The 20458-nt window shown below is 36.8% G+C and overlaps 1 protein-coding gene across 1 annotated transcript; it reads right to left on the bottom strand.

Moving 5' to 3' along the window:
- Positions 1 to 808: 808 nt before the first annotated feature.
- LOC110442274 lies at positions 809 to 16681 on the bottom strand. The gene is made up of 6 exons (XM_021485796.1): positions 16574 to 16681; positions 8986 to 9378; positions 7230 to 7637; positions 4424 to 4507; positions 3111 to 3290; positions 809 to 1348 (listed from the first exon to the last, which is right to left on the bottom strand). The coding sequence occupies exons 1-6, from the start codon at positions 16626 to 16628 to the stop codon at positions 1263 to 1265; spliced, it is 1206 nt and encodes a 401-aa protein (XP_021341471.1). The 5' UTR covers positions 16629 to 16681; the 3' UTR covers positions 809 to 1262.
- Positions 16682 to 20458: the final 3777 nt, after the last annotated feature.

Raw genomic sequence — 20458 nt, forward strand, 5'->3', positions numbered from 1 at the left:
CCTAGACTGAAGATTTTGTTTAGCCAATCACGTATGACGTCACCTTTTATGACGTTATTTGTGATTGGCTAAGTCCAAACTTCAGATGAATTTAGATTTAAGATCGTTTCATTATCCTTGGGTCAGGCCTGTTTTGAAGCATATTTACATTGAATTCGAAATTATACGTCATAATAAGACATCAAGCAGTGGATCTAGATATTATTTTAATTTCTGACAGTGACCATAGAGTAACGTAATTGTTGACTTTTAACCACATATGAAGGTCACCATCCCGATTCCTGCTATGTGGATGTGGCGTCATTTGGATTTAACCCAGAAACAGATGACGCTTACCCTTCCGGAACATCTGGTTTTATTATCATTACAATTCCTAGGCCCTCCACGTACATCGCTCCTGTGTACATATTTTGCCCTAATTTTCTGTTGAGTTTAAATTGTGGTTTTGTTAACATTTTTGTTAAGTAAGTTTTTGTACTACATGTATCTACATGTACTACAGATTGTCGATAACTTTTGACCTTGATTTTATCTGCAATAAAAGCAGCTGTGAATCTCATTTTCCAATTATATTTCTTATAACAGTGCGTCTCTGCCCTTAGCTGACCTATCAGATAATTCGGATTATTCTGCTGTTGAACAGCTGAAAGGGGTAGGGCACATTCACATAAACGCCATGCGTGAGCAATGTACCTAATCCGATTATACTTTGCACAAACAGATTGGTTGTCTCCCTTGGACAGCTGGCCAGGTTTATGGAAGGGTGAATGCAACACATTTAGACACGACAAACTCCGCCAACACGTACTTCTTTGTTCATTTAATATTTTAATGATGACGTATATACAATTCAAAAGATTATATAGTGTTGGCTAACCTTTATGGTGATGTGGGGACTTTGCAACTATAATGCCAACTTATTATAGAATTCATTTCGTCCTGTTCTAAGCTCCCTCTCCATCTTCTAATAAGCCACTCGTTTATCACAAAGCCTTTTAATCATAAACCACTCCTTGTATCTTTCCACATTTCGTCTGTCATTCCTTTCCCTTCAGTTATCACTCATCTTTCCTGTTTCCCATCTCCATGTCCGTTCTTCGTCCTTCACTTTTCAACCTTTTACCCTTCCCTCAATGTTTCTTACTCAGTCCCTCATTTGTCCCCACTCAGCACATACTACCATCTCCTCATCTGTCCGTCCTTTAACAATCCATGTGTCCTTTAAGCATACCCTTACCCATCCCCACATAGTCCCCTTACACTCAGCCCCTTGACCCTCCCCGCTTCTTCCCTTGGCCCCGATTCTTTTTCTTTTTGCGGGTACGTCTCCTTACTTTGGGTCTTCTTTCTGAAATGACAAAATAACATTTGTTAGACTCTAAAAGGGAAAGAAGAGAGAGAGGGTGTGTTGGTCACTCGCATCATAACAACGATATTCCCAGTTGTCAGACGCAGCTGTTTGCTTACACTGTTAACATGTGTCGGTGTTTCGTGGGTTACGATGTCAGTCGGGACAATCGTGCTGGTGTTGTGTACTTTACAACTGTTTGGGGATTATATTTGTCTCTGTAACCATCTATTATAATGACTATGTCGTTGTTTAAAGTCGGGCAAACATCTTAGAAGCTAGAAAGTGCAATATAATCTATTAGAAACTGAAGCTATACATGAAAATTACATTATTTGATTTGTTAATTCAGAATGTGTTACTCATGGGTTAAACAACACGCGATCGTACATTGTAAGTTATCATGTTTATTGAATTCGTGTTACTGAATGTTTTGATATTTTAGAACAAATACGAGCTTCGGATGTGTTGTTTTTATTTTCAATATCTATAAATAACCTACGGAAATTTGACAAATAAGATAAACAACAGTCAAGATGTGTACACTTTCTTTCTGTCAAAATTTGTGTGACATTGTCGAGTGACTGATGTTGTTTTACACACTGACAAGACAAGCCGCGAGAAATATGTTTGAGGTTATAAATTTGCTTAATGATATGCACAAATCACGCAACAGTTCATTTCCATACGCTATGTCTAAATCGTATCTCATAGTTATTTAATTATTGTGGCCGCGTTATGTGAATTTTGTCAGCACAAGTGATCGAAAAGTTAACCATTTGTTAATCCTCAGCAACCATTATAATTTTATGAAGAGACTAAAACACTTGTTAATTTCCGTTCGGAAGGAGTTATGAGCAAGGAAAGTCACCTGAAAATCACCTGGGTGTTAAGAATGGCTGTCCCTACATGGGATAAGGACATGTGTATAGTGCCTTTGATGCCAAGGATTTTACAGATGATAATATAGAAAACAAAAACAAAACACCTGAATGGAGGAATTTAAAACACTTCTGATGGAGAAATAAAAACATGTCTATGTTGTAATGTTTAATGTATGAAGAACATTCAATGAAAACTTCTTTAAAAGTCTGAATCAACACATTTACTAAAAAATGTCGAGGGTTACATATTTTTCAATGAAGTCCTTTACACCCAAAATTGTTTTTTATATCGTAACGAACTTTGATAACTTGGTTAAGAGTGAATTACTACGAACCGATGAAATTCATGTTAAAATTCTAAATTAATCAAATTCATCAATGTCATCCCTTTGTCTTCGATGATATAATAATAATAATTCGAGGTTCGTATATACCGCGTTATCACAACCTAGTTTGTAGGTCGTCTCAAAGCGGTTCACAAATTATTATCCTTGGTTATAAGGTCTTTGCAACTAGCCAATATCTTTCTCAACTCCCTGGGGAGCATACAGCCGGTGTTGCCATTTCGGCGCTGACAGCTAGCATTCTACAATTCTAGCACTGCCCAACCACGTACTCATGAGCGGAGTAAAGTATCTTGCTCAAAGACACAACACGGTGCCGTGCCGTGACTAGAACCCGCAACCCTTCGGTCACGAGCCCGGCGTCCTACCACTAGACTACCGTGCCTCCTAATATATGACAGTTTAAATAACAAATATCTAAGATCGTCATAACACATTGAACTATAACGTTAACAACGTAACCAACAAACATGTGAAAAATAATTGTCAAATGATGTTGTATTTGTGATAAAAATGACTGTTGGCTTGACTCACTGTCCAATGGTTTCTTTCTCTTCTTACACGGTTTGTCCACCATGGTCCAGGGACTGCAGCCGTCCTTAATTTGCTTCTTAGCCTTAGAGTTGGCCAGAGTGACGTTGTATACCCGTACCCCCGGTATGTCGCCCCCACAGTATTCCCGGATTTTCTTACCCCGCTTCCTGTATTTACAGTCTGTATAAAACATATTTACATTAATTGTTATAGGGTCATTTCTGGTTCTCTACTCCGGACTCCAGTATCCAGAAACAACAAATATCAATAAATTAGTTATAATAGTAACACTAAATTTTCAAGAAATCGTACTAATAATTGTTAAAATGTTCTTGTCCAGCCCAACATCCATCTAATATGTTCGTAAAAGAATTAACTGTTGGTTTCGAAATTACATAGTTTGAGTTATTGTGCCATGTTTTAACTAAATGCAAAGGTTTTTTTCTCATATTAAATATTTGAATGCCACTCTTGTCATTTGATCTGTCATTCCAGTTTAACGAAATACGCTGCTATTTCAAATGTCGTTTTTTTGTTTTATACAAACTCTAGCATATCACCTCATATTCTCCTGAACTCAGTGTTTGTCACTTAAGCCTCCTCAACCTGTCTGAATATTACATTTCGGTTTGGATACCATACAGTGATTTCGTACTAGAGATAGACTCGAAATAAAGTCTTGTACAGTAAGGAGAATCTACACTCTTTCAGAAGATGGACAATTTGTCTTACGAGTGCAAACACACTTTTCTTTTTTTAGTAGTAGATATTAAAACTTTCTTGACTTTCGTGCTTTATTGAAAAAACACATCGATGTACATTTGAATTATTACTCCTATTAAAACATTTTACGTATCATTTTGGGTGCATCTGTTTGTTGGTGATATTTTAATATTTTGTTTTCGAAACGAGGAATTCCAGATAGTTCAATACAAAAACAAAAACTGTAGTTTCATCAAAGGCAGCATTACCAACGGATATAAATACATGTTATGCAACTTTTTGGGTGTAAACACAACTTACATTACAGCTTCTATTTGTTGGTGGTATCATTATTATATTGTTGTCTTCACAAGTCTGAGAACTTAACGACACTTTTTCACATAAATCGTGTTTTGCTTCGTAGAATGACTGAACCGTGTGGGAAGGTAGACAACTCTGCTTTACCAGAAAGCTCGGCAATACATGTCATAGGAAATCGGAATTTTCAGAAAAACGAGCGTATTGGTAACATTTGTGAGCTTACTCTCCACATCAGTTCCAGGTTCTGACATTTTTGAAAAGAAACGAGAGTGTGCATGGAACGTACTTACTAACACATTTGGCGTCCTTCCGGTTGGGCTTGAACACATCACCGCATACGTCATCACCTCGCGGGGATTCTCCCTTCTTCAAAACTATTACCAAAATAATCACCTTATCATCAGCAAATAAGCACGAACATCATACACGTTTCAATAACTGTTATGTTTCACAAGATGAGATCAGATGGACAATGTCTGAAAGCCTGTTTCAGGTTGCATTATACAGCTGTACCAGCTCATGCTCAAACCAAATATAGATTCTCTTATATAGATTATGTACAGATTATGTTTTTTCAATGATTTGGAAGAATTGTGGAGAGAGCTAAAGCCAAATAGTGGTTTAAGTTAATAAGTCCAACAAAACAACCATTACCCCAAACCCTAAACAGGTACCATATACACATACAAACTACAAAAATATTGGCCTAGCAATAAAATTTAAAACTCCATAGAAAAGTCGTTGAAGATCACTTTGCATCGTGAAATGGGGTCGACACACAAGGCGGGTATTCGTTTCAAAGAGTGATTAAATTTCTACACGACGTTTCAAGGTATTGGAAAAGTGTGCAACCACGTTATTTCAGCTATCTGTAAACCAGGGTTAATTGTAAAATAAAATAGAAGGTTTTTATGACAAATTTTAAGTAAAATATTATACATCTGTATTTGAAGTTTTAAGGGAAGCAAAACAAGTAAGTGTGTATAGTTTTCTTGCGGTGTGTTTCACATGTAAAAAAATTAATTGGCTGGTTTGAACATTACGGGAAGATGTATCAAAACCAAGACAAAAATGGATGTGTAAGTTTGTCTTTTGTAATGATCCTACGAGTTTACTGCCCCAGATGTACTGGTTTTATTTTTTGTTTTCAGATTATGTAGCCTGGTTTGCGATATAATGAACTTGCTTGCAATATCTACCGAGCCATCTAAGACAAGTGAAGGGGACACAGAACAAAATGTATGTATTTAAATACTATGGTTCACGAAAAAGTAATATATTAATGTGTCAATTAAGAAATGGTGCTAGTCAACTTAACTATGATCTGTTTAAAGATCACTTGAAAAATAGTCCAAACTGTCCTTGTAGTCACGCAATTGAAAACTCTTACCATTTCTGTTTTGAATGTCCTCTCTATACAGATGAACGACAAACTCTTATGCAGGATCTGATATTAAATGATGGAGATTTCCATAATACAATATCTTTAAATACTATTCTAAATGGTAACACTAATAATACTGATTTACAGAACAACCAATTGATGGAGTGTGTGCATAAATACATTGATGTTACAGGACGGTTCAAATAGATTAAATTAAGTTAAATATACAAGCTGATTGTGGTTGATGTATTGTTTGTATTCTGTAAGATAAATTCATTATTTCTGTTGATAGTGGATAATGTATATATATATATATTTATATATAATATGCCATGGTTGATAGATCACCTGGCAACAAATGTCCAGGGACTTTATGTGGTCATGACATTTAAGGTATGATGGAGTAAAGTAAATCAATAGTTATAATTTATTTAATCATTGAAAAAACAAATAATTTATTATTTAAAAAATACCAAAATGCCATATTCCGTCTTTGCATATTGCAGAGTTATCTTCTCTTGGGAGCAGGTATTAATTGTTACGTCACTTGTTTGTGAGAGTAACGTCATCAATTTTTGAGAAAACGCCGTATTTTTCTCACACAAACCAATGACGTAACAATAAATACCTGCTCACAAGAGAAGATAACTCTGCAATACGCAAAGACGGAATATGTGTATCCTTTGAACTAGTGTACTTTTTTATCATATTTAATGCCCAACTGCACATTAAATTAAAACAAATATAAACTACATTAAATAAACCAACAAACCCATGCCAGTAGAAGTGATCACGAGTGTTCGAGATTTTTTTGTGTTCTTATATAATTATTAAGTGTTCTTTTTATGTTTTCATTTTTTTCAGTTTTCTTTTAGTTCATTTTCTATTTGATTTTCCAACTCATCTCAAGACATATATCTACTTCAAATAAGTCCGGGTACATTTCTTTATCAGCATACACGCATGTATCAGTTTGGCTTTATTTCATGTTGCCATAGCAAAATGTTAGTGGCTCAAGGTCAAGACGTTTATCCATATATTTAATTCAGTATGGAATACTGTGTATATCCATAACGGTATATTTAATTCGTCTTGACACAAATTTTACAACTATATTAAGTATCAATATCGCAAAGTGTGTATTTTTTTATCTCTTTTTTTTATCTGAAGTCCATGTAATTTTGTAGAAACATGAAAATAATAATCCAGCCTAATTATTGTATATAACCTCGCAATAAATGTACCCAAGTGTCATGAGATGAGTTGAAATATAATGTATGTATGTAAAATATTGTATTCAATGTCTTCAACTATCAAAAGTATGCTGGAAGCCATGGAGAGAGCTTAGATAGGCAAAGCCTGTTGCTCAATCTTTTTGTTTAATCAATAAAATATATTTGAAATGAAATGAAATCTACTGTATAGCGACTGGACAGCATCCTTTTAGACACATTGCATAACAATATGTCGTGATGAGAACCTTTCTGGTGCGTATTCGGGAGTCCCTCGAGACAGATTTGACTGAACTATAAATACCCAGGGCTCATAGAATAAAAAGTTTTGGGGCGTTCTCCTTCACATAATGTGGTTGGTTTCATATTGCTTTTACAAAACCTTAACGAATACAAGCTAGAAAAAAGATAGCTAAGTTCATGATTACAAAATATGTAAAAACGTGAGTAAACGTATTGAGTCTTCGTAGCAGTACTTACATCTGAAGCAGATCACGAATCCTGATCTACCTAGTTGCCGTTCTTTTTTGTATATACCCCCGACCTTCCTCAGACTCAGGACCACTTTTTTGCCCTCTGGAAAAACATGCACAGCGGATTTGTCCGTGTTTTTAAACACCACTACTTTGCTGTCGGACACAGCGCGGAGAGTCTCGTACTGCGGTCGGATATCCAAGAAGACGACAGACAGTGCTAATCTGGTGAAACCATCGCTTACCCCCGAGAGGTGGGGATGGAACGTTTTATTGCATTCCGTAACACCCCCGGGGACAACATGATTGTTATACTGAAAAGGCCAATCTTCGTGACTCCGAACCACGCCCTGGCGCCCGTCCACAGTCTGGCCGAGGATGAAACTTGTGGAATCGTCACACATCTGATGAATCACTGTGTAACGATGGAAACAGAGGTAAATAACATAAATAAAATAGTCTCAAATGAACGGTACAACCATCTTGATTAAATTCTAGAATTCGTCAATACGGCTTAACAATCTAATTCAAAGAATACTTGTAATTTCGATCCACTACCGATCCTCTCCGATACATTATTAGGGGTGGTTGAGCGAAATAACAAGCCTAATTTTAATTAGGATGTACGGCTTAATTTTAAACATACAAGGTCAATATACTATTGGAGTATTATTTAGGAACGAGGTGCTGATGGTGGCTTAATTAGAATGACAGTGTGTATTCCATGTTAATGATACCGGCTTATGTTTATCTAACTTGTGTGATGGCTTATGTTTATCTTACTGGTGTGATGGCTTTTGTTTATCTAACTTGTGTGATGGCGTATGTTTATCTAACTTGTGTGATGGCTTATGTTTATCTAACTTGTGTGACGGCTTATGTTTATCTAACTTGTGTGACGGTTTATATTTATCTAACTTGTGTGATGGCTTATGTTTATATAACTTGTGTGATGGCTTATGTTTATCTAACTTGTGTGATAGCTTATGTTTATCTAACTTGTGTGATGGCTTATGTTTATCTAACTTGTGTGACGGCTTATGTTTATCTAACTTGTGTGATGGTTTATGTTTATCTAACTTGTGTGACGGCTTATGTTCATCTAAATAGTGTGATGGCTTATGTTTATCTAACTTATGTGATGGTTTATGTTTATCTTACTGGTGTGATGGCTTTTTTTATCTTGCTAGTGTGATGGCTTATGTTTATCTAACTTGTGTGATGGTTTATGTTCATCTTACTGGTGTGATGGCTTTTGTTTATCTTGCTAGTGTGATAGCTTGTGTTTGTTTATCTAACTTGTGTGATGGTTTATGTTTATCTAACTTGTGTGATAGCTTTTGTTTGTTTATCTTGCTAGTGTGATGGTTTATGTTTATCTAGCTTGTGTGATGGTTTATGCTTATATTACTAGTGTGATGGCTTATGTTTATCTAACTTGTGTGATGGTTAATGTTTATCGTGCTAGTGTGATGGCCTATGTTTATGCGTATCTAACTAGTCCAGTGATCGGTGATCCTGTTTGACGATTGTTTTCCATGTTTATCTAACCTGTATAATGGTTAGGTATTTAGCTAATCGTACTTATTTGGTGGTTGCTTTCCCTGTTATCTATGTTGTTTGACGCTTGGGGACACACAATGATGTAGAGGTATAGCAAGTATGATCGGTGTCAGACAATATGTAAGATCTCAGACAATGGTGTTATGTTAGATTATGTTCAGTCATATAGATCAGACAAGAAGATTTGAAGTCAGACTTACCTGTGTCCTTAATGCATTGCCATTTTCTTACATGCACGGCGTGTATACATTTCCCGCGACAGTCCTCATCCCCGTCCAGGTGTTTTACGATTATAGGCACTTCAGGGAATTTAACCGTGCACGCGTTTGTCCAGTAACACTCGGTTGTATCGATCAGCAGGTGTATTGTTTGTCCAGTGCACGTGCCAATCTCTGATGAGTGTAGGCCCTGAACCTCTGGGTCGTATATGGAGTAGCCAGGCCGACACGAGAGTTTGGCAAATGAACATCTCTTCCCGTCCACACAGCTCGGTCGATCATTACAAATGTCACTCCGTGGAAAGTTACTCTGGCTGAGACTGTGGGTCTTTTTAGTATTGTCACATAGCGTGAGACCGGTGATGGAATAAAACCCTAAAACAAACATATTGATAAGACGGGTTATAATGGAAGACACTCCCACTGTACTTCCGGTTTAACCCGGCTTATTGATAAACGGGAGAACTGTTTATGCAGTCTTAAGTACAATATTTAACTCTGGATGAGTGCGAGATTGAGCTAAAGAGTACGTACCTCTACCGCGAATACAATTAAATCTGCCACAGTATTAACAACACGACATATGAGAACATCAACAGTATTTTGGCAGAGCTGTTTAAGTTTCTGTTCCTATCACGGCACTTGGCTCATTCAGTGCAAACTAAATGATGGGTTGTTCAAGTTTAAGTTCAAGTTTTATTTATTCACTCCGACACACTTACGTGTGTAACAAGAGGTCACATACATATAGTAAATATGATACATGGCGTGTGATGTACACAATTACAACATGTATATAGCATAGTTACAGAAATTAAGTTAATATTTTTTCAAGCTTTTCTGGGAATCTACAAACTTTTGTGTAAATTTTTACATTAAATATATTAAACAATCCTTTCATTTTTATTTGACTTGGATAAGTGAAAAAATATTTTGGTATATATTTCTCTCTTAGACATTTAACTAAATCACTTTCACATATATATAAGTAATGAAATTCATCTCCAACGTCGGAATTACATAATGTATNTCTTTAATATTGAATATGTTTGTCCTCTAGAGGAGTTAAGAATATTATCAAACCATTTCTGTATAAATTGATCCTTCAGTCTACTTTTCACAAGCCTCTTAATTTCGTCTTTTGAAAAAGAACATGTAGATTGATAGTACCACACATAGTTCAGGCCAGTTTGAGAAAAAATATCTTTAACATATGCGAGCCATTTAAATAACATAGTTCCATTTTCATGTAATGTATACATAAGCTTATAAATAGTACTTGATAACTTACTAGAGGTAATCAACTTATGCCAGAATACTATTATTCTACATTTAATTTCGATGTCTAGTGGGTATCTTCCAAGCTCACCATAAACAATGAAATTGGATGTACTTTTTCTTACATTTAGTATATATTTACAAAATTGAAGATGGATTTTTTCTATAATATTTGTGTTTTCAAAACCCCATATTTCTGATGCATACAGAAGAACTGGCATGATTAATGAATCAAATATCTTCAATTGTAGATCAACTGGTAATGATATGTTTCTCAATTTCTGATAGACAGCAAACACTGATTCCTGTGCTTGTTCAACAATTTTTTTGCCTTGCTTTAAAGAAGCTACAACTAAGATTAAAGAATAATCCTAGGTAGGTATACCCTTCCAGTATTTCTAATTCTACGTTACATAATGTAAAATGGGGAGTTATTGCACATTTTCTTTTTGAAAAGATGACAACTTTTGTTTTCCCTGAATTAATAGTTAACTTCCAAGTATTACAGTATTGTTCAAATTCATTTAAAGCTAATTGTAAACTATCTGGTGTTTCTGAAAACAGGACAGTATCATCGATAAGATAATGAATAGTTTGAGATATACTCCAATGTTGTCAATACACAGTTTGTCTATTGTTTGAAGACAATTTACATTTTTTTCAACAAGATAAGTTTCTAAATCATTTAAATAAATTGCAAACAAAAATGGCGATAAATGTTAGCCCTGTTTTAAACCGATCTCACAATTGAACAAATCCGACTGTTCACATCCATTTTTAAACACACGATTTGGTTTTATCATATAACGTAAACATAATATTGAATTTTTTTCCAGTAATATTGCTTTTTTGGAGCTTTTTCCACAGACCAACTCTCCAAACAGAATCGAACGCCTTACTAAAATCGATGAACGTACAATAAAGTTTTTTTCCTAATGAAAAATATATTGAGATTAAAGAATACAATACAAACATGTTATCGGTTGTAAAATGACCCTTTCTAAACCCAGCTTATAAGGTCAAATTCGTCAGAAATTTTATTTAAACGATTATTAATAACCGAAGTGAAAACTTTGCCAAGGCACGAGACTAAAGTGATCGCTCTATAATTATCCGGATCTTTGGGATCGCCTTTGTTTTTATATACTGGTTTTATAATACCAATCTTCCACAATTTTGGTATAGACGCAGTATTCAAAATAAGGTTAAATATTTTTTGATAAGTTGGTAAAAATACATCCATTGTACTTTTGAGATATTCATTTAGGATTTGATCTATGCCAGAGGCTTTACTATTTTTCAAATTGAATAAAGAAATTTAATTTCATCAGTGGTAATTTCACCATTCAGATAATCATCAAAAATACTATTATCATGATTTTCCAGCTCAAAATCGTCATCATCATGAACAGACTTGTTCAGATCCTTAAAGTATTTCATATAATTCAGTGATACATATATCAGCATTACCTTTCTTTACAGATCGTCACATTTATTCAAAATATTCCAGAATTTTTTTGAATCCATTCTAGCAGTATATCTCAACTCGTTTGACAATTTCTCCTGATAATTTCTGTAACTTTTATTCAATGATTTTCTATAAACTTTACTAGCTCTATTGAGATTAGTTTTCTTTATAGGATTATTTACTTTGTGAAATAAGGCCTTGGCTTTATTAAATTCAACTCTGTTTAAGTGCCATTCCCTATTAAACCAAGGCTTATTATCACACCTCAACCTTTGTTTCCTGTAAGCATTGTTGCTACCAAAAAACCTTCTTAGCAGAGCCTTTGAACAATTCACTAATTGAGTTTACAATGTCATTAATTTCGTTATTAGTTACATTGTCGTGTTGTTTATTTAATAATTCATTTAATTTATCATTAATTCTATGGAGATTACGTACCTCTTTCATCATCTAGTATATGTTTTACAAAATCTTGTTCTTTACAGGATTTCCACTTTGTATATCGATTTTCATGACATTCGGTATTATAAATACATTCATCAGTAAATATACAAAGGCTACATACAAGTCTACAGTGGACATCTGATATTAGTGGGTCAAAAACTTTGATTTCAAAATCTGTTGTATAACGAAACATATCTGACGACAGCAATAAATAATCTATAACGCTGTCTTCACTACATGTAGTTTTACCTATTTGTGCATCATTTCCAATCCGACCATTGGCAATATACATATCATTTTGCTTGCAGAAGTCAAGCAATTTATTGCCATAATTGTTAACTTTAGCTTTACATTAACTAGCCCTTCGTAGAGGAACATTATATAATTTCAACTTTTCATTATCATAGAGATATGAGTATAACTCTTCATTTTCATCTAAGTTTAATGAACGAAGAAAGTATTCATCTGGTTCTACAAAATCATCTCTAACTTGGGTTTTAGCATTAAAATCTCCGACTATGGCGACTTTGTTACCATGATGGGATAATTCTATCATCTCCCTTTCAATTTCATTGAACGCTTCCGGGTATGCATACTTAGTATTTTCGGGAGGTATATAAACACATCCCAGTAGAAAATCTATCAGACTTCACAATGTGTTTTGAAAAATTTACCCATAATACATACTCTGATAAAGTTTTAGGAAAAGTCAACATCGACTTGAGAGTTTTCTTAAAGATAATTACTATACCACCAGATTTTGTATATGCATTAGTTCTACATTTAGCATAATATTCATAGTCAGACGGTAGTTGTAAATGATCCAAATTATCAAGCTTGCTCTCTGCAAAAATAAGTATGTCATGTGCTAAGATTAAGTCTTCAAACTCGGGCAAAAGTATCTTAGACTTAATACCGCAAACATTAAGGAAAGTAAACTTGATAGTGTCTTTATCAATGTCACGGGTTGACCTCTTGTCGCGTCTCCCTACATGGGGCGACTGTCATTGCCGGGGTCTGGCACGTGACGAGCATTACGGAACTGATGCTGACCACTAGCTATATAGGGGGCGTGGCTGTCTTCCGTCCTTGGGCCGATGAGTGCCATCCAGGTCCTCTGTGAGAATCAGGAGGATGATCTCGGCCGCTGGGAGGATGACTAGGATGCTGATGCTGAGGTGGGTTGTAAAGGTTACCGTCAATGTAGAGTTTATCACCTTGCAGGCGAGCGTGCCTTCTATGCCTCCTGGCTTCCTTAAACACCGGATAGAGTAAACGTCGCCTGTCATTTATTTCCGTCGGGAATTGCTCAAATACAGAGAATTCTCTTTTCCCCGCTAGTTTTGGGGCAGCCTTCAACACTTTGTCTCTATCTTTCCTCCTAGAGAATTTATCTACTATGGACCTAGGTTTATTATCGGATCTTTTCCTTAGCCTATGGGCAACATGAAGCTGAATTGGGTAGGTGGATTCCCTGAACACCAACTCTGCTTAAATAAACATTTTTACGTAGATGGTCAGTTGTGATGATAGTGAGGTATAGTCTATTGCAGAAATGGTGTACAGGTAAATTGCACAGTTAAATCAATAACTGCTAATAATTGCAAAATGATAATCAATATTTAGAAAAGTTTTCAAAATCAGACAAATGTATTGTTAGAGTTCCAATCCCAAGCTGTTAAATGGGTAATGTATACCGAACAAAAAAAGAAACGCACAAAGTTGTCGGGCCACCTTNGAATAGGTTTGGGATGCGTCGATGGAGGCGTGTGATGTTCACCGACGAGTCTAGATTCTGTCTGTATCGCTCAGACGGAAGAAAAAGGGTATATCGCAGACGCGGTGAGCGTTTCGCCGACGCATGCGTGGTTGAACGCGATAGATTCGGTGGGGCTTCTGTAATGGTTTGGGGAGGCATCTCCCATGGAGTAAAATCCCCCTTAGTGGTCCTGGATCAAAACCTCAATGCCGTTCGATACAGAGACCATATCCTCCAACCACATGTCCTTCCACTTCTCAGACGTCATAACCCAATTTTTCCAGCAAGACAATGCTCGACCGCATGTTTCCAGAGTCTGTCGTGATTTTCTCACGGCAAAGAACGTTCAGCCTCTGGAATGGCCCCCATATAGCCCCGATCGCGACATGTCTCCCATTGAGCGTCTGTGGGATGAGTAGGAAAACCCCCAACTAACCGCGCCCAGTTGATCGCAGCATTACCACAAGAATGGAACAACATTCCCTTAAGGTGAATAAATGTTCTCATGAATTCAATGCATAGGAGAATCCGTGCAGGGATTCGTGCAAAAGGTGCCCACACCAGGTACTGAAGTGTTATTTTGTTTTTCGCGGGTATCCCACTTTGAGTAACTACTGATGACACGAGTAACGTCACACAGACTTTTCTTCCTTTAGTATTGTAAAGAGTAGACCTGTCCCTTCGTATTGATATAAAATTTTGTACAAATTTCCCAAAATAGCATAGGCTATTGATTGCATAATTTAATTGTGCGTTTCTTTTTTTTGTTCGGTATATAAAACAGCAGCACATTTTGGAGAATTATCATATTTCGCTCTGTACTTTGAAACATCAAGTTCTTTACTCAGTGAATGAGAATATTGTATTCAGAATATGTCATTATTTTAGTTAAACTTGTACTTTTTTCAAATTTGAGTGAATTATCATATATTATTTATTACAGTTATATGTATGAATAAAAACTTGTTTTCCATTTTATTATTGACTTTAGAATCCTATCTACAAAATTTTTGAATTCTTAGTTGAAACCGGCTTTAAGTAAACTTCAAAGGATTTCCTATATAAACACCTTCCTTTCAATTTTCCAGAGTTGGTGTTCGGGGAATGAGCCGGGGGGGTATTGGGTAGTAATACGTACAGCTGCTAAAGTTAGTTCGTATGAATTCATGCGTATATCTGAAGATGAATACGTGCTCATAATTCGAATGTTTAACAGTTATATTTCGTTTTATGCCATAGAGGCTGACCTTACACTATCCATGCCATCTGTCATATCGGTATACATTGATGTATAAACATATATTAACTACGAGTTATCTCCCTTTAAACTGACACTTAACGGGAATTCTTTTTCCCGGAAGAATTATAGCTTTGATAAACCTGTTATATTAAGAAACACATATCTTGCGGGATGTTTATGAAAAACAATGCAGATGAAATGGACAATACATAATCAACAACAGTGTTCCGAGCTTAAAAAGGTTCACTGGGGCTAAACAGGGATTCGAATCCCGGGGCTTCAGAGTGTTATAATATCGCTCTTACCGATTGAGCTACCTGGTCAATGGAAGTGTCCTTGACCAATTGTGAAACAGTTATATCCAATCGGAACTTAATGGGAGGTTACTGTTCATAGGAAAAGCAACAGTGTCATGGGATAGGGTTCCTTAAGAACATTCTGTGGTTTGTCCTTTTTAAAGATATTTCTTGATTGTTCGAGGATGAATGTCCTTGCAACATAAAATGGTCACATAAAGCATATCGTTAATAACAAGCCTTACTGTGACAAGCTACAAAAATAAACCAATCGAAATCATATATCTATCTAACACATCATCAAAAGGATAAGTTTGATTATAACATTTGAAGGTATCTGATTAAATTTTAAAGCATCAAATTGTAAGCCTATTTAAGGTTTATGGATGAGTGGATGGTAACAATTTATGACATATCTAATAGAAACAATAGACGAAGCGTACATGTAACATGGATATAAATAGTTTAGTAATACACTCCGGCTCCCATGATCTTAAAATGCCTTGTTCTTATTCCGAGTCAGTATTTTTCCCCTTTCAAAAATCTGAAAATCCCAAATGAATTACAGTCACATTTTTAATATTTTCAAGTTCAAATCTATTAATGTCCATCATGAGAGTTTTTCAGTTTGAATTTTTTCAAAGCCTCAGTGGTCCAAAGGCAAGTTGAACACTACTAGAAAATCTTATAGTAACATAAAAATGTGTTACATCTGGTTTTGCAGTATCGCTGCTGTCGTATCAGAAAAATGAATAGATATTTACACGAACACAAAAGTGAGCATTCATCTGGTTTGATGCAAATTAAAATTGAAATATCTACATCCGGTCAAAATTTTTGAAGTATCCAGTCGAAAGAAAATGTTAATATGTACAATGACGTTCATGAATACGTAGTATTATGACACACATGTTTGCTCTTCAGTTTTAAAACTTATCGATCCCTCAGCTACATGTACAGGGAACTAATGTAAGACATAGGGGCAAAGGTTATAACTATATTGTGCTAAATATGTCATTCATTAAAAAAAATAGTTTGACCCTTATCCATAGTAGTAGTTGGAGAGTATATGTAATGATACTTGCCTTGGATGATGAAAATGACCAGCGCTATTAACGTTCTAACAAAGCCAGAATCCATTCTGCTGATGCCTTCTCGCCGGGTCTAATAATAGGGCGGGCCAGACCTCACTGTTTATGTTGAAGTTTTATGGAGTCCTAGTGGAGTCAAACAAGCTCTCGTCTAAGATGACAGTTCTGTATTTTCTTTGGTAGTTCTGTGTCCCACTGGGCAGTTCTGTGTCCCACTTGGCATTTCTGTGTCCCACTTGGCATTTCTGTGTCCCACTGGGCAGTTCTGTGTCCCACTGGGTAGATCTGTGTCCCACTGGGCAGCACTGTGTCCCACTGGACAGCACTGTGTCCCACTGGGCAGCACTGTGTCCCACTGGGCAGCACTGTGTCCCACTGGGCAGTTATGTGTCCCACTGGGCAGTTCTGTGTCCCACTGGGCAATTCTGTGTCCCACTGGGCAGTTATGTGTCCCACTGGGCAGCACTGTGTCCCACTGGGCAATTCTGTGTCCCACTTGGCAGTTCTGTGACATACTGGACAGTTATGTGTCTTACCGGGAAGTTTTGTTTCTTACTGGGCAGTTATGTGTCTCACTGGGCAGTTCTCTGACATACTGGATAGTTATGTGTCATACTGGGAAGTTCTGTGTCTCACTGGGCAGTTATGTGTCCTACTTGGCAGTTATTTGACTTACTGGGCAGTTCTGTGACTAACTGGACAGTTCTGTGTCATACTGGGCAGTTCTGTGTCTCACTGGGCAGCTCTAGATCTGTGTCCTACTTGGCAGTTATTTGACTTACTGGGCAGTTCTGTGACTAACTGGACAGTTCTGTGTCATACTTGACTGTCATTTGACAGTTCATTTGTCTCATTTGGCTGTTCTTATGTCCTATTGGTGATTTAGTTAGCAGTTCTATGTTTTGATTGACACTTCTGTGTTTTGCTTTACAGTTCTATGTCATTATGCAATTTTGTGTTGTACGTTGTCCGACTTGAAAGTGCTAAATGTACAAAATATTGCTCTAGCAAAGTAGATTGTTAGATTACACAGTAAAATGCATCTAGCTGAAAGACAAGTTATGTGTAATGATTATCACATTATGCCATCTCTTCAAAATCCAGTACTGTCCGTATGCTCATATTTGACACAAAGTCTTTCCCCATTCGAAACAACACAGATATTATAAGTACTAGTATGCACGCAAGCCCGGGATATGCATGACAATTGTGTCTAGAACTTTTTCTTAAATAACAAACCAAACATTACAATAAAACAACACATACTTTCCACATTAACAACGTCTTGTTGATCAACTGACATTAAACGAGAGTCTGGTGTATCCAGCTATCTGTGGTAGCATATTTGTGTCATTTTCGTTGTTTCAATTTATTGCCTAAAAAAAACAGGATTTTGAATTATTAAATATCGTTATGCTGTTATTTAACTACGTAATAATGACATTATATTGATAAGCATTTTAATTGTTGGCCCCTTTTTTCCTTTCTCCGCGATTGAAAATTGAACGAACAGATAAACAATAACGCGCTAAATAATGACCTTCTACTGTTGTCATGCAAGTTACCTTTGGTCTATGTGTCGGGTCATTTGGCGTCTGTGTACCTATGTATGTAATCGATGTCTCCTTTGTACCTCTGTACAATTTCTCATTTTACCTGTGTGTATTTCATTTGTACCTGTGAATTTTGTCCATTGCACCAGTTTAAGATGTCTACTTTGTATTTGTGTATAATGTATCATTTTTACCTGTATGTGTGTATAATGTATCATTTTTACCTGTATGTGTGTATAATGTATCATTTTTACCTGTATGTGTGTATAATGTATCATTTTTACCTGTATGTGTGTATAATGTATCATTTTTACCTGTATGTGTGTATAATGTATCATTTTTACCTGTATGTGTGTATAATGTATCATTTTTACCTGTATGTGTGTATAATGTATCATTTTTACCTGTATGTGTGTATAATGTATCATTTTTACCTGTATGTGTGTATAATGTATCATTTTTACCTGTATGCTGTGTCTACATTATGCCTGTGTATCGTGGCTCCTCTGTTCCTGTGTTTGACATGACTTTTGTACTTGTACCTGTGTTTTGTGTCTACTTTTTACCTGTGTGTCGTTCGTCCTCCGTACCTGTAATGAACCTCAGGTGAACCTGTATATTGTGTCTCTGCTTTTTACTACCTTATGCATTACCCAGACACGTTTACACTCTTGATCGTAAACATAAATATCTGTGTCTCTTTCCCAAGTGAACCTCCGTACTTTAATCCAAGGTTACTTTAAGATACAAGATAACCCAGATTTCATTTAACAAGCTTGCTTCAATAACGTAAACAAGCGTTTTTCAGATAACATGCAACGCGTAACATACATTCACGTGTTGAATGTTTTAACCCCGAGGAACCAGAAAGTTATATTGTAAAACGAGACCTGGCTAACAACTAATTGGGCACTGGATTACCTAATTAAAAGTGTGCGTGAGAAGTAACCAACATGAAGTGGGGCACAGAAAATAGCTAAATGGGACCTGACCAAAGGGAAGTGGGGCCCTGAAAATAGCTAAATGGGACCTAACCAACAGGCAGTGGGGCACAGCAAATAGCTAAATGGGGCCTGACCAACGGGAGTAGGGCACAGAAAATAGCTCAATGGGACATGACCATCAGGAAGTGGGGCACAGAAAATAGCTAAAAGGGACCTTACCAACAGGAGAAGTGGGGCACAGAAAATATCTAAATGGGACCTGACCAACAGGAAGTGGGGCACAGAAAATAGCTTAATATGACCTGACCAACGGGAAATGTGGGAAAGAAAGTAGCTAAATGGGACCTGACCAACGGGATATTGGGCACAGAAAATAGATTAATGGGACCTGACCGACAGGAAGTGGGGCACAGAAAATAACTAAATGGGACCTGACCCCGACGAGAAGTGGGGCACAGAAAATAGCTCAATGGGACATGACCAACAGGAGAAGTGGGGCACAGAAAATAGCTAGATGGGACCTAACCAACAGGAAGTGTGGCACAGAAAATAGCTAAATGGGACCTGACCAACAGGAAGTGGGGCACAGAAAATAGCTAAATGGGACCTAACCAACAGGAGAAGTGGGGCACAGAAAATAGCTAAATGGGACCTAACCTACAGGAAGTGGGGCACAGCAAATAGCTAAATGGGACCTAACCAACAGGAAGTGGGGCACAGAAAATAGCTCAATGGGACATGACCATCAGGAAGTGGGGCACAGAAAATAGCTAAAAGGGACCTTACCAACAGGAGAAGTGGGGCACAGAAAATATCTAAATGGGACCTGACCAACAGGAAGTGGGGCACAGAAAATAGCTTAATATGACCTGACCAACGGGAAATGTGGGAAAGAAAGTAGCTAAATGGGACCTGACCAACGGGATATTGGGCACAGAAAATAGATTAATGGGACCTGACCGACAGGAAGTGGGGCACAGAAAATAACTAAATGGGACCTGACCGACGAGAAGTGGGGCACAGAAAATAGCTCAATGGGACATGACCATCAGGAAGTGGGGCACAGAAAATAGCTAAAAGGGACCTTACCAACAGGAGAAGTGGGGCACAGAAAACATCTAAATGGGACCTGACCAACAGGAAGTGGGGCACAGAAAATAGCTTAATATGACCTGACCAACGGGAAATGTGGGAAAGAAAGTAGCTAAATGGGACCTGACCAACGGGATATTGGGCACAGAAAATAGATTAATGGGACCTGACCGACAGGAAGTGGGGCACAGAAAATAACTAAATGGGACCTGACCGACGAGAAGTGGGGCACAGAAAATAGCTCAATGGGACATGACCATCAGGAAGTGGGGCACAGAAAATAGCTAAAA

The sequence above is a fragment of the Mizuhopecten yessoensis genome, unplaced genomic scaffold (assembly GCF_002113885.1).
Source record: "Mizuhopecten yessoensis strain PY_sf001 unplaced genomic scaffold, ASM211388v2 scaffold1883, whole genome shotgun sequence".
Classification (NCBI taxonomy): Eukaryota; Metazoa; Mollusca; class Bivalvia; order Pectinida; family Pectinidae; genus Mizuhopecten; species Mizuhopecten yessoensis.

What these genes read in the sequence shown, in the direction of transcription:
- LOC110442274 (XM_021485796.1), bottom strand. Translation starts at nt 16,628, where the DNA reads ATGGATTCTGGCTTTGTTAGAACGTTAATAGCGCTGGTCATTTTCATC. An exon ending in GCAATGCATTAAGGACACAG is followed by an intron (nt 7,638 to 8,985) that starts GTAAGTCTGACT and finishes ATCGTTACACAG; the next exon opens with TGATTCATCAGATGTGTGAC. An exon ending in GAAGGACGCCAAATGTGTTA is followed by an intron (nt 3,291 to 4,423) that starts GTAAGTACGTTC and finishes TGTTTTATACAG; the next exon opens with ACTGTAAATACAGGAAGCGG.